The following is a 21,168-nucleotide window of genomic DNA, read 5'->3' as shown; positions in this document are numbered from 1 at the left end:
ATGAGAAACCACACAATGCTGACAGAATTCGTCCTCTTGGGCATATCAGACAACCCAGAGCTTCAGGTTGTCATTTTTATCTTTTTATTTCTGGCTTATGTATTGAGTGTTGCTGGAAACCTAACCATCATCATCCTCACTTTAACAGACTGCCATCTAAAGACTCCGATGTATTATTTCCTCCGGAATTTCTCCTTCTTAGAGATTACATTCACCAGTGTTTCTATCCCCAGGTTTTTGGGGGCAATCATTACTAAAGTCAAGACTATTTCCTATAACAATTGCTTGGCTCAATTGTTTTTCTTCATCTTCATGGGTGTGTCTGAGTTTTTCCTTCTCACGGCCATGTCTTATGATCGGTATGTTGCCATCTGCAAGCCTCTGCATTACACCACGATCATGAACAAGAAAATCTGCATCTTGCTGGTCTTTAGTTCATGGCTATGGGGATTTCTTACCATTTTTCCACCACTCATGCTTATCCTTCAGCTAGATTTCTGTGCTTCCAACATAATTGATCACTTCTCTTGTGATTACTTCCCCATTTTGCAACTCTCATGCTCAGATACATGGCTTTTAGAGACGATTGGCTTTTACTTTGCTTTTGTGACTCTGCTCTTCACATTGGCATTAGTGATTCTATCTTACATATGCATTATTAGCACCATTTTGAAAATACCATTGGCTACTCAGAGGAAAAAGGCTTTCTCCACATGTTCCTCTCACATGATTGTCATTTCCATTTCCTATGGAAGCTGTATATTCATGTATGTCAAGCCTTCAGCGAAAGAAAGAGCTTCATTGACCAAAGGAGTGGCTATTCTCAACACTTCAATTGCCCCCATGTTAAATCCTTTTATTTATACCTTGAGGAACGAGCCAGTAAAACAAGCTTTCCAAAACTTGGTGTATAAAGTGATATTTTCTAGAAATAAATGAAAGTGTTTATTAACATGAATGAATGCAATTTAACTTCTACAGTATCCACCTAGCGCCATCTCACAGATATCATCTGCACTGCTGAGCTCATTAGCTCAAACTTCCTTTTTAATGGAATTGACTATGCTATGTCTTCCTTTCAAGCTATCGATAGCTTCCATATAATCACTGACTTGCAATTCCAAATAGAAAACCAGTAGCTTTAGAGCATAAATTGTTTTATCCATTATTCTGAATAATAAAAATATAGTATTTAATAAAAATATTTAATATGGTAATTTCTAAAGGAGTAAACATTGTTTTAATCAGCTTACTCTTAAATTTTATCTTTTGGTACTAATATGGCAATTTCTTAAAGTTGTAAGATATGAAATAATCAACAACCATATTTTTGGCACACTATCTGCAGTATCTGTCCAGTTCTTTCCACTCATCTGATGTACTTGGATATTTATTTTCCTACTTTCAGATAACAAGAAGTTCATAATGTCTCATAATTCTTAGTTATGCTGAAGGCATGTGTTATGTGTATTTTATATACTGTCCTTATGTATCTACATTTTTACATAAATACATAAAAAGGAATAGTTAGACAGCTACCATGACCCCAATGCCACCTGAAAATTTAACAGGAATTTCTTGAATAACATTTCTTCTATAGAGAGCATTCATTCCATTATGTACGCTGAATTAAGTATGTTCTGTTTCATATCTTATGCAATCTTACAGGTATATGGCAGATTGCACGTGTACTCAGTCACTAACTTGCATCCGACTTTTTTCAACCCATGGATTGTAGCCCGCCAGGCTCCTCTGTCCATGGGATTTCCCAGGCAAGAATACAGGAGTGGGCTGCCATTTCCTCCTCCAGGGGACCTTCCTGACCCAGGGATCAAACTCGAGTCTCCGGCATCTCCTGCACTGGCAGGTGGATTCCTTCCCACTGAGCCGTCTGACAGGTTGTGTGACAAATTAGGCATGAATACCTCTTACACAAATGTGTAAACAGATGCCCAGAAAATCTGAGTGTTTTGCCTGAGTGATTTGCCTAACTAATAAATGCTGCTGCAGCTGTTTAGTCATGTCTGACTCTTCTGTGACCTCATAGACTGTAGCCCTCCAGGCTCCTCTGTCGATGGGATTTCCCAGGCAAGAATACTGGAGTAGGTTGCCCTTGCCTTCTCCATCCAATCTAACCAATATGATGGCTCAATTTGAAAAGGCAAACAAAAAGTGTTTATATGTTTGACTGTATACTTGTTTGAAACTCTGTCAGGACCTGCAAATTTTACACAGCGTTTTCTAAGGACCTGCATGATTCTATTGCCTTTCACCCCCATCATTTTCCTTGGGTGTGTTTATATTAATATAATGATAGTCTATTTACCCAGGGTACTAACTCCTGAAGTTATGCTTGGCATACAGATTAAAGCTTTAATCAAAACAAGATACTCTTCAATTCCTGTTGTGCTGAGCAACAGAAGGAGTAGGAAAAAAGTATAAACTATTATACTTTTAATGTATAGCAGTATAATGGTAACACAATTTTTTGCTGGAAGACAGATTAAAAATAATGGAGTTAATGACTGTAGTTAGTTAAATGTGGTAGGTTACTAGTTTAAAAAAATGACATGGAGTATTGGGTAGAAATCAGTACTGGAATTAACATAATTGGTTGCTAATATCAGTCTAAAAATGATCTCAAGGGAAAAGGCTTCACACTTAGTGTTGGTTTTTGTTTGCTTGTTTTGGTCTCATTGGGTACTGTTCTCAAGCTTTCTTTTCTAATTCCAATACTAATGTGTCTTATGTTTTATATTCCTTCGTGTTTTGTGCGCATTTCTGTTTTGGCAATTTTAACTCGCTGAATTAGGTCCCTTGAGCCTGTAGGAGAGAGAATAGGTAAAACATTAAGTAGCTTTTGCTACTTAAAATCTATACAGAAACGATTCCAGAGGATGTTTAAACACCTGATATTTTTTTATCTTGCATATATTTACTTTTTCGCATTCTCTATTGTCAAATAAACATTTCCTCTCAGAACAAAAGAGAAATTTAGGAGAAAAACTTTGACAATGGAAAGTAAATTTGTGCAATGAGAAGAAACGTTTTTTTGCGGAAATGGATTACAACCATAGTAGTTGCTAATATGTTTACATTGCAGCCATTCGAATGTTAGCGAACTTATACAAAAATCAGAGGTAAGTTTGGCAAATAGATAGCAGTGATAGTCTCTCAAATTTTATCATTGATTTATTACTTATCTTCTCAACAAATTAAATAGGATAAGACCTTGCTATACAGCACAGGCAACTGTACTCAATACTCTGCAATACCTGGATGGAAAGAGAATCTAAAAAAGAGTGGATGTATGTATATGTATAACTGATTCACTTTGCTGTGGAAGCGGAAATGTTAGTCACTCAGTTATGTCCAACTCTTTGTGACCCCAAGGTCTATATAGCCCACTCCTCTGTCCACAGAATTCTCCAGTCAAGAATACTGGAGTGGGTTGCCATTTCCTTCTCCAGGGGATCTTCCCCACCCAGGGATCGAACCACTGTCTCCTCAATTGGCAGGCAGATACTTTACCACTGAGCCACCAGGGAAGCCCTCACTATTCAATAAAGGCAGGTAATTATTATTTCTGTTGTTTGTTTCTAACTGAATATAGGCTTAGCAGTAATTTGTTTAACAGAATAGACTTTAATTTCTGGTATATTCTTTACTAGGTATATAATACATCTAAGGTACATAACCTAACTTAGTCTAGTTATTTATTTGGGAATAAAGATTAAAGATTCATAGGTATGTTATAAGGGCTAAATGAAATAAAATACAAAAGTTATTATCTCACTGAAATAAGTGATACCTTTTTCTAAAACATAATTGCTATGATTATCCTTCCCAGTGTTGAGAATTAATTACAATAAAAAAAATTAAAGTAAATAAAAATAAAGAAAATTAGTATTCTTAACATATATTGTGTCACATGATTTTAGAATAATTTCATTTATGTTATTGCAATTATTTCTAAGAAATACTTTTGAAATTTCAACTCCATTTTAAACACAGACAACTGAAGCTTAAAAAATTAATTAGCAAAAAAAAATCAATTAGCTCATCCAGAGTCATACATCCATTAATGGCCCATTCATATTTTTAATTCATGTTTTTCTTACTGCAATGCACATATATTTTGTGTGATAAAAATTTACCCTAGAATGCTATAACTAAGGAATTAATAGCATGTTAATAATCTTAACATAATAATAGTAATAATTTTTGTTGATTTACTTTCCCTTCATTGTTTAAATTATTGATCACTAACAAATGAACTGAAAGGGTGAGGTTATGAATTGGTATTCACCACAAACCTCCAAAGATATTAATGATACTATTTCTGGACTTCTTATTAAATGTGATTTATCATCTCTTTTTCCTCTTGTGTTGTCTCTGTGAACACTGGTACGTATGCTGAGAATTGAACCTGCCTATCCCTATTGAAATAAAGAAATGTAAATTAATCAGATTTCTTCAAGGAAATAGTCCTCTAAAATAATTGTGGGGAAAAAAAATCTAATGAAACAATCCTTCCAACCACTTGACTGGTTCTCCTGAGGAGTCTTTGCTTCATTCAAGATGAGACAAATTCTTAAAGGATCCAGTGTCATGGCCCAAAGTTCAGAATGACTGAGTAGTGTCCAGGATAATATGAAGCCAAACTAAATGTTACATAAAACATGTAATTAAACAACTGCCCTTTTCTTACTGCATTAACCTAAACCCTAACATACCCTTTAAACTCACAAAGTACAAGGAAATAATGATATGATGAATGAAGCACATTGTTTTTCTGGTATGATTTGTCAAAGTTTTCTAATGACCTGCAATGAAGTTTAACTGAAGAAGAGAGAATTGGTAGATGCAGTAAAAGTTGTACCAAGTGTACCTTCAAAGTCATTGCATTACTAAGAGATTTTTCCTCCCAGTGTGCAAAAACATTTCTAAAAACAACAAAGCACACCGGAAATAAAATGGACCCAATCTAAGATGCCTATCTCAGTCTCTCAAAGGAATATCTTTTATTGCTTTGGAAAGAATGTGTTCATTAATATGGGTCTCTTTTTCAAGTTGGGTATCAAAGAAATCCTACATTTATCTACAGTTTCATTGTCAATGTTAACATGATAATGGGGGTTTAGGAAGGGCAGGATATCGGAATATTTTCAGAATGACATTTTGAAAATGATTTGCAGTCATCTTATTAACAAATTAGAAATAATATTGCTAATTTTAATTTTGAATAGCTCAAAGAGTCTGTCTCAAGGATTCTCAGAAAACAAGTAAGACTTAATTTTTATGAAATGAGTGGAAGGAAATACAAAGTTTAGCAACCTAAACCACAATTTCTGGGGAGAAATATGGACTTGCGTTCAGAAATAAAAGCTTAAAACATGAGTTAAATACTTGGAGATATAGTTCATATTCTGCATGAATACATCCCTTGGATGGTTTAAATCTTTTGGAATCTTATGTACCCTGTTAAACACTGAAATGTGTTTCTCTCAAAAGGCTGATGAATGAAGGAATGAATGCTGATAAATTTTTATCAGGCTTATTTGATGTTAATAAATGAGTAAAATCCATTGCATTTTCATAATTTTTTTTACATACAAAGTTTCATATACCACTTCCAATTTTATGCTATTAAATTGTCTCTTGCTAAAATTTGCCTAAGCCTGTTTTCTCTGGTCCTATAAGACTATGTTAGTGTCCATTACCAGTAATGCTCATATGAATTCTTCTAATGTCTACTAATATCTTTCTTCACAGCTCTTCATACATTCTGTCTCAAGTTTAGTCAGCAGCAAAAAGTGTAAATCATGATATTATAGTTCATCAAATAATTGTAATTATGAGGAAACGTAAGAGGAAAATGAATATGTAATGAAGTTGAAATAGGCTTAAAAATACAGTGCAATGACACATAGTTCATCATATAATAGTAATATAATTAAAAAGAAACCTGACTCTCCAATGCCTGTAGGTTATTGCATAAATTTCAATCTTGAGATTGAAACCAAAATTTGTCAGTTTATGAGAATGTACCTTGTGACTTCAAAGTGTTATGAAAAACTAGTGCTCTCAATGAAAGGCAAATTCTGATGAAGGAAGAGTGATGTTACTGAGCAGGAGTAGAGTTCATTAAAAGAATGAATTGTAAAGAAATCAAGGATATTAATTTTGAAATAATATTTTACAATTTTTAAATTATATATAAAAAATTTAGCTTCCTTTACATGTTATTTGTTATAAATTACTCAATACAGGGTATTTAACTTAAGCAGATAATGCATCCTAAAAAGCAGGTAAAGTAGGAAAATACATCTCATAAATAAAGATAGAACTGACATGAAATATAGTCTAGAATTTGGCTTAGAATGGCGAGTTGCATTTAGTGGCAGTATGAAATTCAACAACAAACAGCATTACTTACTTACTTAGCTAAGTGTTTATCTTAAATCTACTCTCACTATACTAGGCACTGGATCATGTTGCCATAGCTTTGAAGGTAAGACTTGGTCCTACACAGACCAGAGAGGAGTTCACAAGAGATTCTGTAGTATGTGAGGTGGGTTTGAAAGGATGAATATAAATTCCTACAGAACTCATATCATGAGTATTACATCTGTTCGGGAATAAGGAAGAAGGTGATTTGAAAATCATTCAAATATTCTACCCTCTATGCTAGTCACATACATATATTTTATTTAATACAACCTTCACAGTCTTTCTCAGAAAGGTTACTAATAGTAATGAGGAGCAGAGAAATGAAGAGGCCACTGGTAGCAATGCTGATGTCTTGGCAAATATCTAACATGCCTCAAATGTGGTGATCAAATCCTAGCTGAAGATGAGAGAAGTGAATTGTTTGTGGAAAGTAGGGGAGCAGTGATGAGTAGAGAAGGCAGATACACTGTGTTGGGAGAAGTGATCATGTGCCCAAAGTGGAAGAATGAGGATAAGATTCACTTTCCCAGAATGCCCAACGGGCACTCTATAGTCAGGTGATTCTACTCTATTTTCATTGCTGTTGCTGTTATTGTTATCATGTGACTCTCTTGATGCTAAATTTATGCACTACTACTTATCTCAGATGTAAGTTTTTACATAGCACAACATCTAAATCCCAAATGTTGTCAGCTCAGTGGTTAGGGAATGTTTTCTCCATTGAACAACGCCTTATATGGGTTTTATTAAATGATAAGCATTTTTCAAAATGCTTCACATGTATTTGCTCACTTAATGGTCAAAATAACTTTATGAGATAGACTTATATTAGTGTGTATTTATAGATGGGGCATGAAGGGACTGAGTGACTTTCAGACTTAGTAAGTGAATTGGATTCAAACCTACATATCCTCAGTCTTCTGTAATATCATTTAAATTTTACCCCCCAAAAAAGAAAAATTAAAACTCATTATTTCCAAAACATATACTAATAAACATATTATTAACATTTGCTTTCTTGAAGGGCAATTATCTTACTTATTAATCATCAGCATAATAATAACATTTAAGTAATATTTTAAATATAAAGGGAAATGGGTTGTATGAGAATAAAGTCCATAATGATGACACATAGTTATGCTGTAATATTATAAAATGTTGCCAGGGATTAAGATGATATCAACCTTAAGCTTACATTATTGTGTATCTCATTTCCCCCTCTATCTCTAAAACCTGCAGTTGCCAGTGGCAGTGACTTTAACATTTCTGACTTCCAGTGAGGTAGTAAGAGTTGAAAAAAATGAAGACTTCCTTGGTGGTCCAGTGGTTAAGACTTTGCCTTGCAATGAAGGGGGTGCTGGTTGGATTCCTGATGGGGAATCTAGGATCCCACATGCATCATGGCCAAAAAAACACTCAACAGAAAAAAAATATTCTAACAAATTCAATAAAGATTTTTAAAATGGTTCACATATAAAAATCTTAAAAAAAGGAAAAAACTGGGTGTTAACAAAACTTGATTGGCTGTTTTGTTGTTGTTTAGTCACTAAGTTGTGTTCAACTCCTTTGCGTCCCTGTGGACTGAGCATGCCAGGCTCCTCTCTCCATTCCCAGGCAGGAATCCTGGAGTGGGTTGCCATTTCCTTCTCCAGGGATCTTTCCAACCCAGGGATCAAACCTGCTTCTCCTGCTTCTCCTATATCGCAGGCAGGTACTTTACCTCTGAGCCACCAGAGAAGCCAAGGACAAAATAGTCATTTTTTATTAAAAATTGCAATATCTTTTCCATTTTAAAGATTCTCAATATAATTAAGCTTTTAAGTTACATGGGAGGAAAACTGTGTAGGCACTGGAATATTAGCACAAAGGCAATTCTCATGAAACCTGGTGGGTATGTTTCTGAAAGTTCACAGGTAGTATTTGGTGTCAGAAAAGTATAGAAACAAATTCTTGCCCTACAAGCTTTGTGATATTTACTGTTTTAAAGTTCCCTTAATCAAAGAGTTTTTTTACTTATTAAACAGAGGAAACTTAAGGATCAATGTTATTATCAACTTGCTTTAAATTTCCCCTGAAGGTGAAACGACATACTAATTTCATCAAATTCTAGGTCTATACTAGGATATTTGGTAATCCTCTCTTCTAGTATATTCCTTGTGGTTTCTTTTGTAGATCTCCTGGAAGGAGAAAAACAAACAAGCAACTGAAGAATGAGGAACCATACAGAAAGAATAGAGTTTATCCTCCTGGGACTGTCAGATGACCCACAAGTTCAGGTTGTGATCTTTGTCTTTCTGCTCATCACCTACACGCTCAGCATCACTGGGAACCTGACCATTATCACCCTGACCCTGCTGGATGCCCACCTCCAAACCCCCATGTATTTCTTCCTCAGAAATTTCTCCATCTTAGAAGTATCATTCACAACTGTCAGTATACCCAAGTTCCTGGCCACCATCATTACAGGAGATAAAACCATCTCTTTTAATGATTGCATTGCTCAGTTATTTTTTTTCATTCTCTTGGGAGTCACTGAGTTTTACCTTCTGGCTGCCATGTCCTATGACCGTTACATTGCCATCTGCAAACCCCTGCATTACATGACCATCATGAACCACAGAGTCTGCACACTGCTTGTCTTCTCTTCCTGGCTAGTTTCATTCTTAATCATATTCCCTGCACTCATGTTGCTCTTAAACCTTGATTACTGTAGGTCTAATATTATTGACCATTTTACCTGTGATTATTTTCCTTTGCTTCAACTGTCTTGTTCAGACACAAACTTCCTCGAAATGATGGGATTTTCCTGTGCTGTGTTTACTCTAATGTTCACTTTAGCTTTAATAATTCTGTCCTATACATTCATCATCAGAACAATTTTAAGAATTCCTTCTACTAGTCAGAGGACAAAGGCCTTTTCCACATGTTCCTCCCACATGATTGTCATCTCCATCTCTTATGGCAGCTGCATTTTTATGTATATTAAACCCTCAGCACGGGATAGGGTGTCTTTGAGCAAGGGAGTGGCTGTGCTAAACACCTCAGTAGCCCCCATGCTGAACCCCTTCATTTACAGCCTACGGAATCAGCAAGTCAAGCAAGCCTTCCTGGACATGGCAAGAAAGACTATCTTTCAGAAGGAAACTAAATGATGTACTATAATAAATTAGAGACTTTGCAGGGCAACTTTAAGAAATATATAATCAAGAATTCTAATAACTTATTCAAATCACAATGGCTTCCCTGTCAGCCTTGTTTATTCTTTTTATTCCTAGGAGTTTAAAATCATGTTTGTTTATATATTTCTCATTCAATTTAAACAGCTTTTCTTATGTCTTTCTGACTCTCATTCTTCTGAACATTTTGTTAGTTGCAACTTCTTAAATTAAAAATTGTTTAATATAAATTCCTGTTTTGAGTTTGGATGTGATATTTAGTTTACTCAGCACAGGAAATATAATCTTATGAATTGCATTTACAGTATATTTGACAGAAACTCTTTTTACCATTTTATAGTTTTTAAAAATGTGTCTATTATTTATTTGTTGACTGCACTGAATCTTCATTGCTGCTCATAGGCTTTCTCTTGTTGAGGCAAGATGGAGCTACTCTGTAGCAGTGCATGGGTTTCTTTTCGCAGTAGCTTCTCTTGTTGTGGAGCAAGGGCTCTAGGCATGCAGACTTCCTTAATTGTGTTCATGGCATCAGTGGTTGCAGCTGGTGGGCTCTAGAGAGCTGGCTCAGTAGTTGTGGTGGAGGGACCTAACTGTTCCATGGTATATGGGATCTTCCTGTACCAGGGACTGTACTTGTGTCTCCTGATTGGCAGATGGATTCTTAGCCACTAGAGCTTCAGGGAAGTCCCTTCACTATTTATCTGGGTAAATGTTTTTAAATGCTGTATAGTTTATTGAAAAATGTGAATATTTTCATTTGTAAACAGAGAGATTATTTATGGCACACTTTAATAAGGTATGTCCTAATAATTTCTTCTCCACCCTTACGGCAGAAAGTGAAGAAGAACTAGAGAGCCTCTTGATGAAAGTGAAAGAGGAGAGTAAAAAAAGTTGGCTTAAAACTCAACATTCAGAAAAAAAAGATCATGGTATCTGGTCCTATCACTTCATGGCAAATAGATGGGGAAACAGTGCCTGACTTTATTTTTTTGGGCTCCAAAATCACTGTAGATGGTGACTGCAGCCATGAAATTAAAAGACACTTGCTCCTTGGAACAAAAGTTGTGACCACCCTAGACAGCGTATTAAAAAGCAGAGACATTGCTTTGCCAACAAAGGTGTGTCTAGTCAAGGCTAAGGTTTTCCCAGTGGTCATGTATGGAGGTGAGAGTTGGACTATAAAGAAAGCTAAACACCAAAGAATTAAAGCTTTTGAACTGTAGTGTTGGAGAAGACTCTTGAGAGTCCCTTGGACGGCAAGAAGAGCCAACCAGTCCATCCTGATGGAGATCAGTCCTGGGTGTTCATTGGAAGGACTGATGCTGAAGCTGAAACTTCAATACTTTGTACCTGATGCGAAGAGCTGACTCATTTGAAAAGACCCTAATGCTGGGAAAGATTGAAGGCAAGAGGAGAAGGGGATGACAGAGGATGAGATGGTTGGATGGCATCACCGACTCAATGGACATGGGTTTGGGTAGACTCCGGGAGTTGGTGATGGACAGGGAGGCCTGGCGTGCTGCAGTCCATGGGGTTGCAAAGAGTCAGACACAACTGAGCAATTGAACTGAACTGAATAATTTCTTCATTAATTCAAAACATAGTCTTTTAACAATATGTAATTTTGTAAATATAGTGATCGATATATAACTATTTATTTCCAAATCCCATAGTAACTCAATAGAAGTCAGTAAACACATACATATGTAGTAGAATATGGTGAAGAAATAGCCATTTTACATATGTAGGATTAAGTTCACTTTCTCCAATTCCACAGAAAGTAAGCTCCATTTTCTGATCTGGCTGAAATATATACACAGCTCCTTCTGAAGTTCAGGACTAGTTTGAGACAGGGTATATATCTAAATTATTTAATCCCTAAAATATTTATTTGTTTATTTCTACCTTAAATTATTTTATAACAAAATCACTTAAGTTTTGTAGAAGCTAAAATCTTGATAACAAAACAAAATCTCCCCTCTTTATAGAAAATTATGATTTCATCTGCTAAAATACTTTTCCACTTATTAAGGCCTTAATAAGTGCCTAAAGTATTTGGAAAGGTGGGTGTACGTGTGTAGGTGAAGGTTCTACAGATACCAAAAACCCCTCATTTATATAAACCACATTTTAGTAATAGAAAATATAAACCTAATTAGTGGTACAACATTCTCATAATCATTAAGAGATATACACACTTGAGAGATATACTGCAGGTTTTCTTTAACAAAAAAAAAAAAAGGGAGAGGTGAGGATGGGAGTGATGGAAAATTGAAGGGGATTCAAATGTTAAAGGTAAGTTAATAGCAGGTTCTCCATTTCTTTCTATCCTCTGTCAAACACTATTTGTATATTATATAAGGTGAATATCTGACAGACTTCAGGCCTCTACAACCTCTAAGCACATATTTCCCCATCAGTGAATCAGGTGTAAGTTCAGGTAAGCCAGGTCTACATAACTTACTATAGAAATGAAAATGAATTTGTAAAGCATATAACATAATTAGCTATCAATAAATTATAATAATGATTATTAACATTATCCTGCATATCTAACCATTACAGATATATACAGATTATACTTTTGAGGTGATAAGAACTCTTAATATGAGATTCATCCACTTAATAGTTTAAAAACACAACACAGTGTTAACCATCACAAATTTTATGTCAATTGATTAGCAATACCCACATTTCCCTCTCCCTCTACCGCCTGGCAAGCACCATTCCACTATCTGAATCTATGAGTTTGAGAATTTGAGGTTTATCACCTAGGTGAATTCATGTGGTTTTTAACATTTTATGACTGGCTTATTATACTTAGCATAAGACCCTCACGCTTCATCCATTCTGTTCTATATATTGGGATACTGTTCCTTTTTTAGGGCTGAATAATAGTCCAATACTATTCCATTAAGTGCATTTACCGTAATTTCTGTGTCCATCCATCCTTCCCTAGACATGTAGGTTGTTTCCATGTCTTAACAATTGTGAATACTGCTGCAGGGAACATGAAAATGCTACCACTTAGATACCCTGATTTCAATTATTTTAAATACATATCTGGAAATGGTGTTGCAAGATAACATGGTTGTTCTGTTTTTAATTTTTGAAGAAAATCTGTGCCGTTTCTCATAGTGGCTGCACAATGAGCATTCCCACCGACAATGGATCTGGATTCTAAATTCTCCATACTGTCTTCAACACTTGTCTTTTATCACCTTGATAACAGCCATCCTGATAGGTGTGAGGTATTTAACATTGTCCTCCTGATCTTCCTTTCTCTGAACATTAGTGGCATTAAGCATCTAGCATATATCTGTTGGCCATTTATCTCCTTATACTTGTTTGTCTTCTTTGGAAAAATGTATACTTGAGCCTTAGTCCTTTTATTAATTAAGCTATTAGATTTTGGGGGTTTGTCCTGGTTTTGTTCTACTGAGTTGTAAGACTTTCGTACATATTTTAGACATTAACCCCTTATCGGGTACAGTGTTTGTAATATTCTTTTCTATTCTATAGGTTGTTTCTTTACTCTAAGTTGTCGACTCTTTCTTTGGTGGTGAAAGTGCTTCTTATTTTGATGTAATCCCACTGTTCTATCTACTTTTGTTGCCTATCCTCCTGGGGTCACATCCATTAAATCATTGCCCAGTCCAATATCATGCAGCTTTTCCCCTATGGTTTCTTCTAAAGACTTTTAAAACTTTATGTCTTATGTTTAAGCTTTAATCTCTTTTGAGTTGATTTTGTGTGCAGTGAAAGGTAAGGGTAGAATTTCCTTCTTTTGCTTGTAAGTGCCCAATTTTCCCATAATGACTCTTTGAAAAGACTGTCTTTTCCCCTCCATGGGTTTTTGGCACCCTTTTCAAATATCATTTGACTGTATGTACCTGAGTGCCTACTGGGCTCCCCATGCTGTGTAATTGGTTAAGATGGCTATTATGCTAGTACTCTATCAATTTAATTATCATAGCTTTCAATATATTTTGAAATCTGGAATCCAGCTTTAGTTTTTATCCTTAAGATTTATTTGACTATTCATGGTCTTTTGTGATTCCTTATAAATTTTAGAATTTTTTTTTTCTGTTTCTGTAAAAAAATAATGCCATTGGTGTTTGACAGGATTGCACTGAATCTGTCGATTTTGTTGGGGAGGAGGACATATACATAAGTTTCCTAATCCATGAGCACTGAATGTTTTCCCATGTGTTTATGTCTTTAGTTTCATCAAAGTTTTGCATTTTTCAGTGTATATATCTTCTACCTCTTTAGTTAAGTTTATTCCCAAGTATCTTATTCCTTTTGGTACTATTGCAACTTTCATTTTTTACTTAATTTCTTTTTCAGATAGCTTATTAATAGTATAAAAATGCAACTTAAATTTTTAATGCTGATTCTATCTTCTGCAACTTTAAAACTTTTTAACAAAGTGTGTAGAGTTTTCTATTATAAATCATGTCACCTGCAATAGAGATGACTGGTTTATTGATTGATCAGTTTTGTCCAATTATCCTGACTAGTACTTTCTGTACTATATTAAATATTAGGGCCTCCTTGCTTGTTTCTAATTTTAGAAAAAAAAAAGCTTTCAGTTTTTAACTTTTGAGTATAGTGTTTCATCCTTTTGATGAGGGTGAAAAAAGAGAGTGAAAAAGCTGGCTTAAAACTCAACATTCCAAAAGCTAACAGCATGGCATCCAGCACCATCACTTCATGGCAAATCGATGGGGAAAAAAGTAGAAACAGTGACAGGTTTTATTTTCCCGGGCTCCAAAATTTTTTTGGCTGTGTATGGTGACTGCAGCCATGTAAATAAAAGACACTTGTTCTTTGGAAGAAAAGCTATGACAAACTCAGTGTATTAAGAAGTACAGACATCACTTTGCCAACTAAGGTCTGTATAGTCAAAGCTACGGTCTTTCCAGTAGTCATGTATGGATGTGAGAGTTGGATTATAAAGACTGAGCACCAAAAAATTGGTGACTTCGAACTGTGATGCTGGAGAAGACTCTTAAGAGTCCTTTGTACTACAGGGAGATCAAACCAGTTAATCCTAAAGAAAATCAACCCTCGATATTCACTGGAAATACTGACGCTGAAGCTGAAGCTCCAGTACTTTGGCCACCTGATGCTAAGAGACAACTCATTGGAAAGACCCTGTTGCTGGGAAAGCTTGAAGGCAAAAGGAGAAGGAGGCAGCAAAGGAATGAGATAGTCAGATAGCATCACCAGCTCAATGGACATAAATCTGAGTGAACTCTGGAAGATGGTGAAGGACAGGATCCTGGAATGCTACATTCCATGGGGTCACATACAGTTGGTTACAACTTAGCAACTGAACAACAACAACAGATAATACTAGCTGTGGGCTTTTCATATATGCTCTTTGTTGTGTCGAGGTAACTTCTATTACTAGTTTGTTGAGAGATTTTATCTTGAAAGCTTTTTGAATTTTGCCAAATGCTTTTTCTACATATATTGAGATACTCATGTGATTTTTATCCTTTGTTCTGTTAAAGTAGTGTCTCACATTGATTGATTTTTGTATATTGAACAATTCTTCATTCCAGGTATAAATTGACATACCTAGTTCAGAATATGAACTAAAAGAATAAATGCTCTCTACAAGAAATATGTATTATTTATAGTATTCCTATAAAACTCCAGGTAGTGTAAGAGTAATGGTGATTGTCTAAATATTTGTTTTCACATATTTTAAAAAATAATTATTTAAACTTCAGAACTAATTGGCAGATTAGACACTACTTATTTTTACAAATATGTAAATTGATGCTCAGAAAAGTTCTGTAATTGCATGAGGTTGTGAGCTATAATAGCCAACATAAGAGACTGATTTGAAAAAACACAACAAACAAAAAACTTGTGTTTGCTTAATTTTATAGTGTTAACATTAATCAATAAAAACAGATAACTTCAAACTATCATCCCTGACTGTCAAGAAACAGGAAAAATGTATAAAGTGTTAGCAATATTATGGCACAAAATTCTTATTGGAAAGCAGATTAAAAATAATAGAGCCATTCTGTACCACAAAAAATAATGGCTCCAGCCATTGATCAACAATGGATATTAAGGATGAAAAAAAATCAATTCAACATATTTCTGGAGTATCATTGCAAAAGAAAAAAAAAAACCCCAGATCTAAACCTGGATTAAGCCTCTGTCATGAAGATGAGGGTTTAATCTAGTCACCTTGCTGCTTGTTAATTGGGCTCTTAGGGTAAAGGCATTCATCATATCGCTATCACCACAAAGCTGATATCAGAATACTGTGTTATATAATTGAAAATTGCTGAGAGAGTAATCTTAAATTCTCTCACCACAAAAAAAGTAAATAGGAACTATGTGAGTGATAGATATGTTTACTAACCCACTGTGATAATCATTTCACAGTATATGTGTATATAATTAACATAAAAATAAATAAAATCAACATGTACATTTTAAACTTACACGATGTTATGTGTCAATTGTGTCTCAATAGAGTTGAAAAAAAGATGAAATGGACAAAGGTATCAGTCCTTGTGATATAGAGACACATCTGCCAAAATGCTCCTTTCCTGAGTTAAATAAAAACAGTACATGTCCTGTCACAGATACGAGTTATGCTATCATTTTCTTCTATTTTTCTTTGTACTCTTTCCTAATGCCTCTCTTCCAGTAAATAATTCTCATGCAGACTTCCCCCCAGCAGTCATCTAGTTCTGCATTAGTGACTCTATTATTATTTTATTATATAAATTCATTATTGTATTCTTTATGTTAAATAAAGTTATTTCATTGAAATATATAAATGTATTTAATATAAAGTAGCTATTCTATGATATGTGTCATTTATATATTAATAATTATATAGCAATGTATGGCATATTATTAGCTGATTACATATAATTTTCACTATCAAAGTATTGGGGAAAAATGAAAATAACAACAAAGGAAATAAGGAACAATAATTCACTGACTAGAACCTGAAAGAAAGAAAATATTTGTATTTTGTGATATTTCTCACTAGTATGTCAGACATGATAAAGACTTGCAAAGGCCAAGATGAAAAATAAGATGGACAAAATTGACACTGTAATTAATATTGGTATCGATAGTGAGGATATCATAGGTTATTCAGTTAACCTATGTAACAGCAATTTTTAAAAACTGTGAGGACATTATGTGCATTATAATAGTTATCATATAACTTAGAAATGTGAAATAACCTTTTTTTGTGAAGTTCCAAAAATAATAAAGTCAAAGGATAAGCAAAAAATTTGTATATGTAGAAAATGTTCATGTATAAAGATTAAAAATAAAGTAGGTTGAGTATATTTTGTAAGGTTTTACATCTATTTTATTACTCATGAAATAAATAATTGTGATTAATGAAAGTGATTGTTTTGTAGATGTCATCATTGAGGTCTTCTGTAGGATGAACATAACCATTCTCAAGGGACATTGCTATAGAGGAGAGTCAGGAGGTTACTGGGAACGCCAAGGGGGCCTTCCAGAAATCCCCCATGGTCCACAGCAGAACACAGATGTAGCCTGGACTTTGCTTTGTTCCTAGGAGATCAATACATGTCTTTCTTCATAGGTCAAAACAACTAGATTTGAGTATTTGGCTTTTAGTGCAACCAGAGGGACCCCAGAGCCTAGTCCTAGAGACACCAGAATCTATACTTGTAAAACTAAATGTTGCAATATCCCTTGCAATTCTTTCTGTAAATATTTCTCCCTTAAATTTCTAGATCAATGTTACTGAAGAGAATAGTATATTTCTACATCTTCTTAAGGTTTCTGAACATTTTTATTCTCATGAATCATCATAAAACAGAGAAAAAAATCCAATTTGATTAGTGTGACATTTGGTAGTGTCTAGCAGAGAAGCAATTATTTTGCATTCTATTTTTCATAGCAGAAGTATGAATATATGAAATAAGGAGAAGGGAGTTTTCACGATTTTTAGCAAACCAAATACACAGAAAGATGTATGCAGCAGAGCTGGGAATTAACTGGAGAGGTGTGAATGCATAGGCGAGGCTTTGCTATACATATCTGGAATATCCCTTTGTATCAGTCATCTCATGTAAATGAAAAATGTGGAGCAGAACTGCAAGGGAATAAAACATTTTTTCATAAAGCTTAATAGCTAAGAGACGATATTCAAGCAGAAAATGCACTGGGCTACAATATGGGTAACAGAACTGCTAAGATCTGAGGCAAGGAATTACTTTTCAATTTGTGTTTCAGTGCAAAATAAAGAGTATATAAGCACTGCATATCATTTTAATCTAAAACATAAAACTGTTTCCATATGTACATTCCTACAAAATCATAGTAGATGCCAAATATTAATGATTTCAGTGGAATTATAAGACAAATCATTGAATAAGTGAATATGTTCACTATTAAATAAAATAATTAGGTTATTTATTCTATTTATTGTAAATACATATGTAAAATATATACAGTGTTCTCATATTATCTTGATAATTACATTCATAAATACTAATAAAATAAAATTAGTAATTAAATTATTTCATCACTAAACATTTATTTTATTTGCTAAGTAAACATTAATTACTTATATCATAAAAGTATTGGGTTGTTACTTTAGTTTTTTAAGTTTCATTTTTATCTTGTGAAGGAAGTGAGATCATCCATTTCTGTTTTAGGTAGTAGTATCTTCTAATAAATACATGACAGAAACAAAGAAAAACATATATTTTATAGGATTATTCCAACAAAATTACAATGATTTAATTGGACAAAGCAAAAAAGCATTGATTTATTTCACTTATCATCTCTCTATAATGCAACTTATTGCATGAAGATTACCTATCATCTGCTAGATTTAGAATCAGATAATTAGTATGTGAAGCAGGATTCACAAATATGTTTTAAGTAATAATGCAAATAAGATAATCAAAATAAAATACCATTGACATGAATTTTAGAGAGTGTTTTAGAACTGCATTAATGATGATGATATTGGTCACAATGAGTTATCTCTTTCATCTCTTCCCTTTAATGTGCTTTCCACCTAAGTATGTTTAAAAGAAGAAAAAAACCAGAAAAAAAGAGAGAAAAGTGAACCACACCGTGATCACAGAGTTTGTCCTCCTAGGCCTTTCTGATGATCCTGACCTTCCGATTGTGATTTTCCTCTTTTTATCCATCACATATGTATTTAGTGTCCCTGGAAGCCTGACTACCACCACCCTAACCTGGGTGGACTCCCATCTCCAGACGCCCATGTATTTTTTCCTCCAAAATTTCTCTTTCTTAGAAATCTCCTTTACTGCTGTGTGCATCCCTAGATTTCTGGAGGCAGTTATCACCAGGGACAAGACCATTTCTTACAATTGTGCAGCCCAGCTATTTTTCTCTATTTTCATGGAGGGTGTGACTGAATTTTACATTCTAATTGCCATTGTCCTATGTTGCCATCTGCAGGCCCCTGCATTACACAACCATCATGAGCAGGAAACTCTGCAGCCTGCTTGTGGTCTGCGCTTGGCTCAGTGGGTTTCTGACCGTTTTCCCGCCCCTTATGCTTCTCCTCCAGCTGGATTACTGTGCTCCCAATGTCACTGATCACTTTTTGTGTGACTATTTCCCCCTTTTACAATTGTCTTTTTCAGATACATGGTTCCTAGAAATAACTGGTTTATACTTTGCTTTGGTTACCTTGCTGTTCACTTTGGCCCTAGTGATTTTGTCTTATATGTACATTGTCAGGACTGTTTTGAGAATCCCATCTGCCAGTCAGAGGAAAAAGGCCTTCTCCACTTGTTCCTCTCACATGATTGTCATCTCCATCTCCTACGGAAGCTGCATATTCATGTATGCTAATCCCTCAGCCAAAGAAAAGGCATCATTGACAAAAGGAGTAGCTATTCTCAATACCTCTGTGGCCCCCATGCTGAACCCCTTCATCTATACTCTGAGAAACCAGCAAGTGAAACAAGCCTTCAAAGACATGGTCTATAAAGCAGTCTTTTCTGCCAATAAATTTTTTTTGGGTCAAAAATATAGGACACTTTAAAGAACAATTAGGTTAAATCCTGAAATTCCTAACCATTTATTCATTAATAACTACCTCTGCTCTTTATAGCCTGTTAAGCTGCCACATGACAGTTATTAATTTCCTAATCTGTTACGTTCACTTCCAAGCTAAGTTTTTCCAGTGCATTGCTTATCGACATTTCAAAATATATAAAGTTACTCCTCCTACAGAATTTTTGTAGATTGAAATGTATTTCTTTAAGACAAAGTGTGTTGTGAAAAGATCATTTTAATTCTGTTAATCAGTCCCTGAAAAGATCCTATGAAGTGCCACACTGTACTCAAATGTAGAGTTTAATTTCCTATGTATTTTCAAGGTGAAAACTGTTAGTTTCCTATGGTTTAGAGAAGCAATATATTCTGTGTGATAGTACACAAAATTCAGTCCAAAGAGATAATATGTATTCGTGCATTGGACTTTTAAAGTAGAGGTTTTTATTTTGTGAAATTCAATATATATATTGAAGGTAAATATTGATCATGATATTATGTATTTTTATAGAAGTTATATGTGAATTCTACAAAAATGCATAGTAAATTATATTTATAATCAAATAATTAAAAATAAATATAATATAACTAAAACACTGACACTTTCCAGAACTTAATACTCATGTCTGTGATAATTACTTTGAAATCTTTGTCAAGTGTTCATAAACCTACATTTATTTAGGGTCTATTTTTTGAGATTCATTTTATTTGCATCGTTTTCTCTTCTTTATGTCCCTTGTAAATTGGTGTTGTTATGTACACATTTGATGAAACAGCCACCTCTCCCAGTCTTTTAAAGCTGGATTTGTTCAGGCAAAACCATCACTGCTCAGTCCACCTAGAGACTCTGGGGGCCTCTCCAATCTTTTCTGAAGATGTCTGTCCTCAGATTTGTGTTTGGAGATTCCTCAGCAAGCTGAGAAAAGCTGGGTTCATATCTATTTTGAGTCTATTGTGTCTACAGTGTTCCTATAGTGTCTAAGACAGCAGTTTCTCAATGTTTGTTGAATGAATAGCAGTGATTGAGTCAACAGATGTGGAGTTTTTTTGGTCATTTCTAAAATTAGATTAAAGGAATCTGAATTGTAAATGTTTGCAGATTTCCTAGGTTTTATGGTTTTGTTAATTACCAGAACCCAGCCCACCAATCAAATGAAAAGAGGCCTCTGGAAAGTAGATAGTTCTCAACAATTAGCACCATTATTAAGTAAAATGACCTGTGAAAATTCTTGGAACATATTGAAGACTTTAAAATTTATTTAATCCAACTTTTCTCATGCCTTCTATGGGAATTCACTGAGCATGATATTGTATCTCATTCTACTTTTCATTGTGCTCTATTTAATCTTTTGAATACTTTATTTTATACTTAGTAACTTAGTGAGCGACTTTATGGGGACATTTTATTACACAAGAAAGGAAATGTAGTGTTTACACATGAGATAGTCAGCAAGATCAATAAATG

The 21,168-nt window shown here is 34.4% G+C and overlaps 2 protein-coding genes and 1 pseudogene across 3 annotated transcripts; all 3 read left to right on the top strand.

Moving 5' to 3' along the window:
• Positions 1-3,769, top strand: LOC122423611 (olfactory receptor 6C3-like). 2 transcript variants are annotated; one of them, XM_043440844.1, is made up of 2 exons: positions 1-906; positions 3,740-3,769. In XM_043440844.1, exons 1-2 carry the CDS (start codon positions 1-3, stop codon positions 3,767-3,769), a joined length of 936 nt encoding a protein of 311 aa, XP_043296779.1. The 2 variants fall into 2 exon arrangements, with proteins under 2 accessions (XP_043296779.1, XP_043296778.1); XM_043440843.1 differs by lacking the exon at positions 3,740-3,769 and having other exon boundaries at positions 1-939.
• Positions 3,770-8,625: 4,856 nt separating this feature from the next.
• On the top strand, positions 8,626-9,693 carry LOC122423605 (olfactory receptor 6C1). Its single transcript, XM_043440827.1, has one exon. It carries the CDS (start codon positions 8,664-8,666, stop codon positions 9,603-9,605), a length of 942 nt encoding a protein of 313 aa, XP_043296762.1. The 5' UTR covers positions 8,626-8,663; the 3' UTR covers positions 9,606-9,693.
• Positions 9,694-12,796: 3,103 nt separating this feature from the next.
• Positions 12,797-19,692, top strand: LOC122423189 (annotated as a pseudogene).
• Positions 19,693-21,168: the final 1,476 nt, after the last annotated feature.

The sequence above is a fragment of the Cervus canadensis genome, chromosome 21 (assembly GCF_019320065.1).
Source record: "Cervus canadensis isolate Bull #8, Minnesota chromosome 21, ASM1932006v1, whole genome shotgun sequence".
Lineage (NCBI taxonomy): Eukaryota > Metazoa > Chordata > Mammalia > Artiodactyla > Cervidae > Cervus > Cervus canadensis.
The sequence above is the reverse complement of the archived record's forward strand: the minus strand, read 5'-3'. Positions and strand labels throughout refer to the sequence as shown.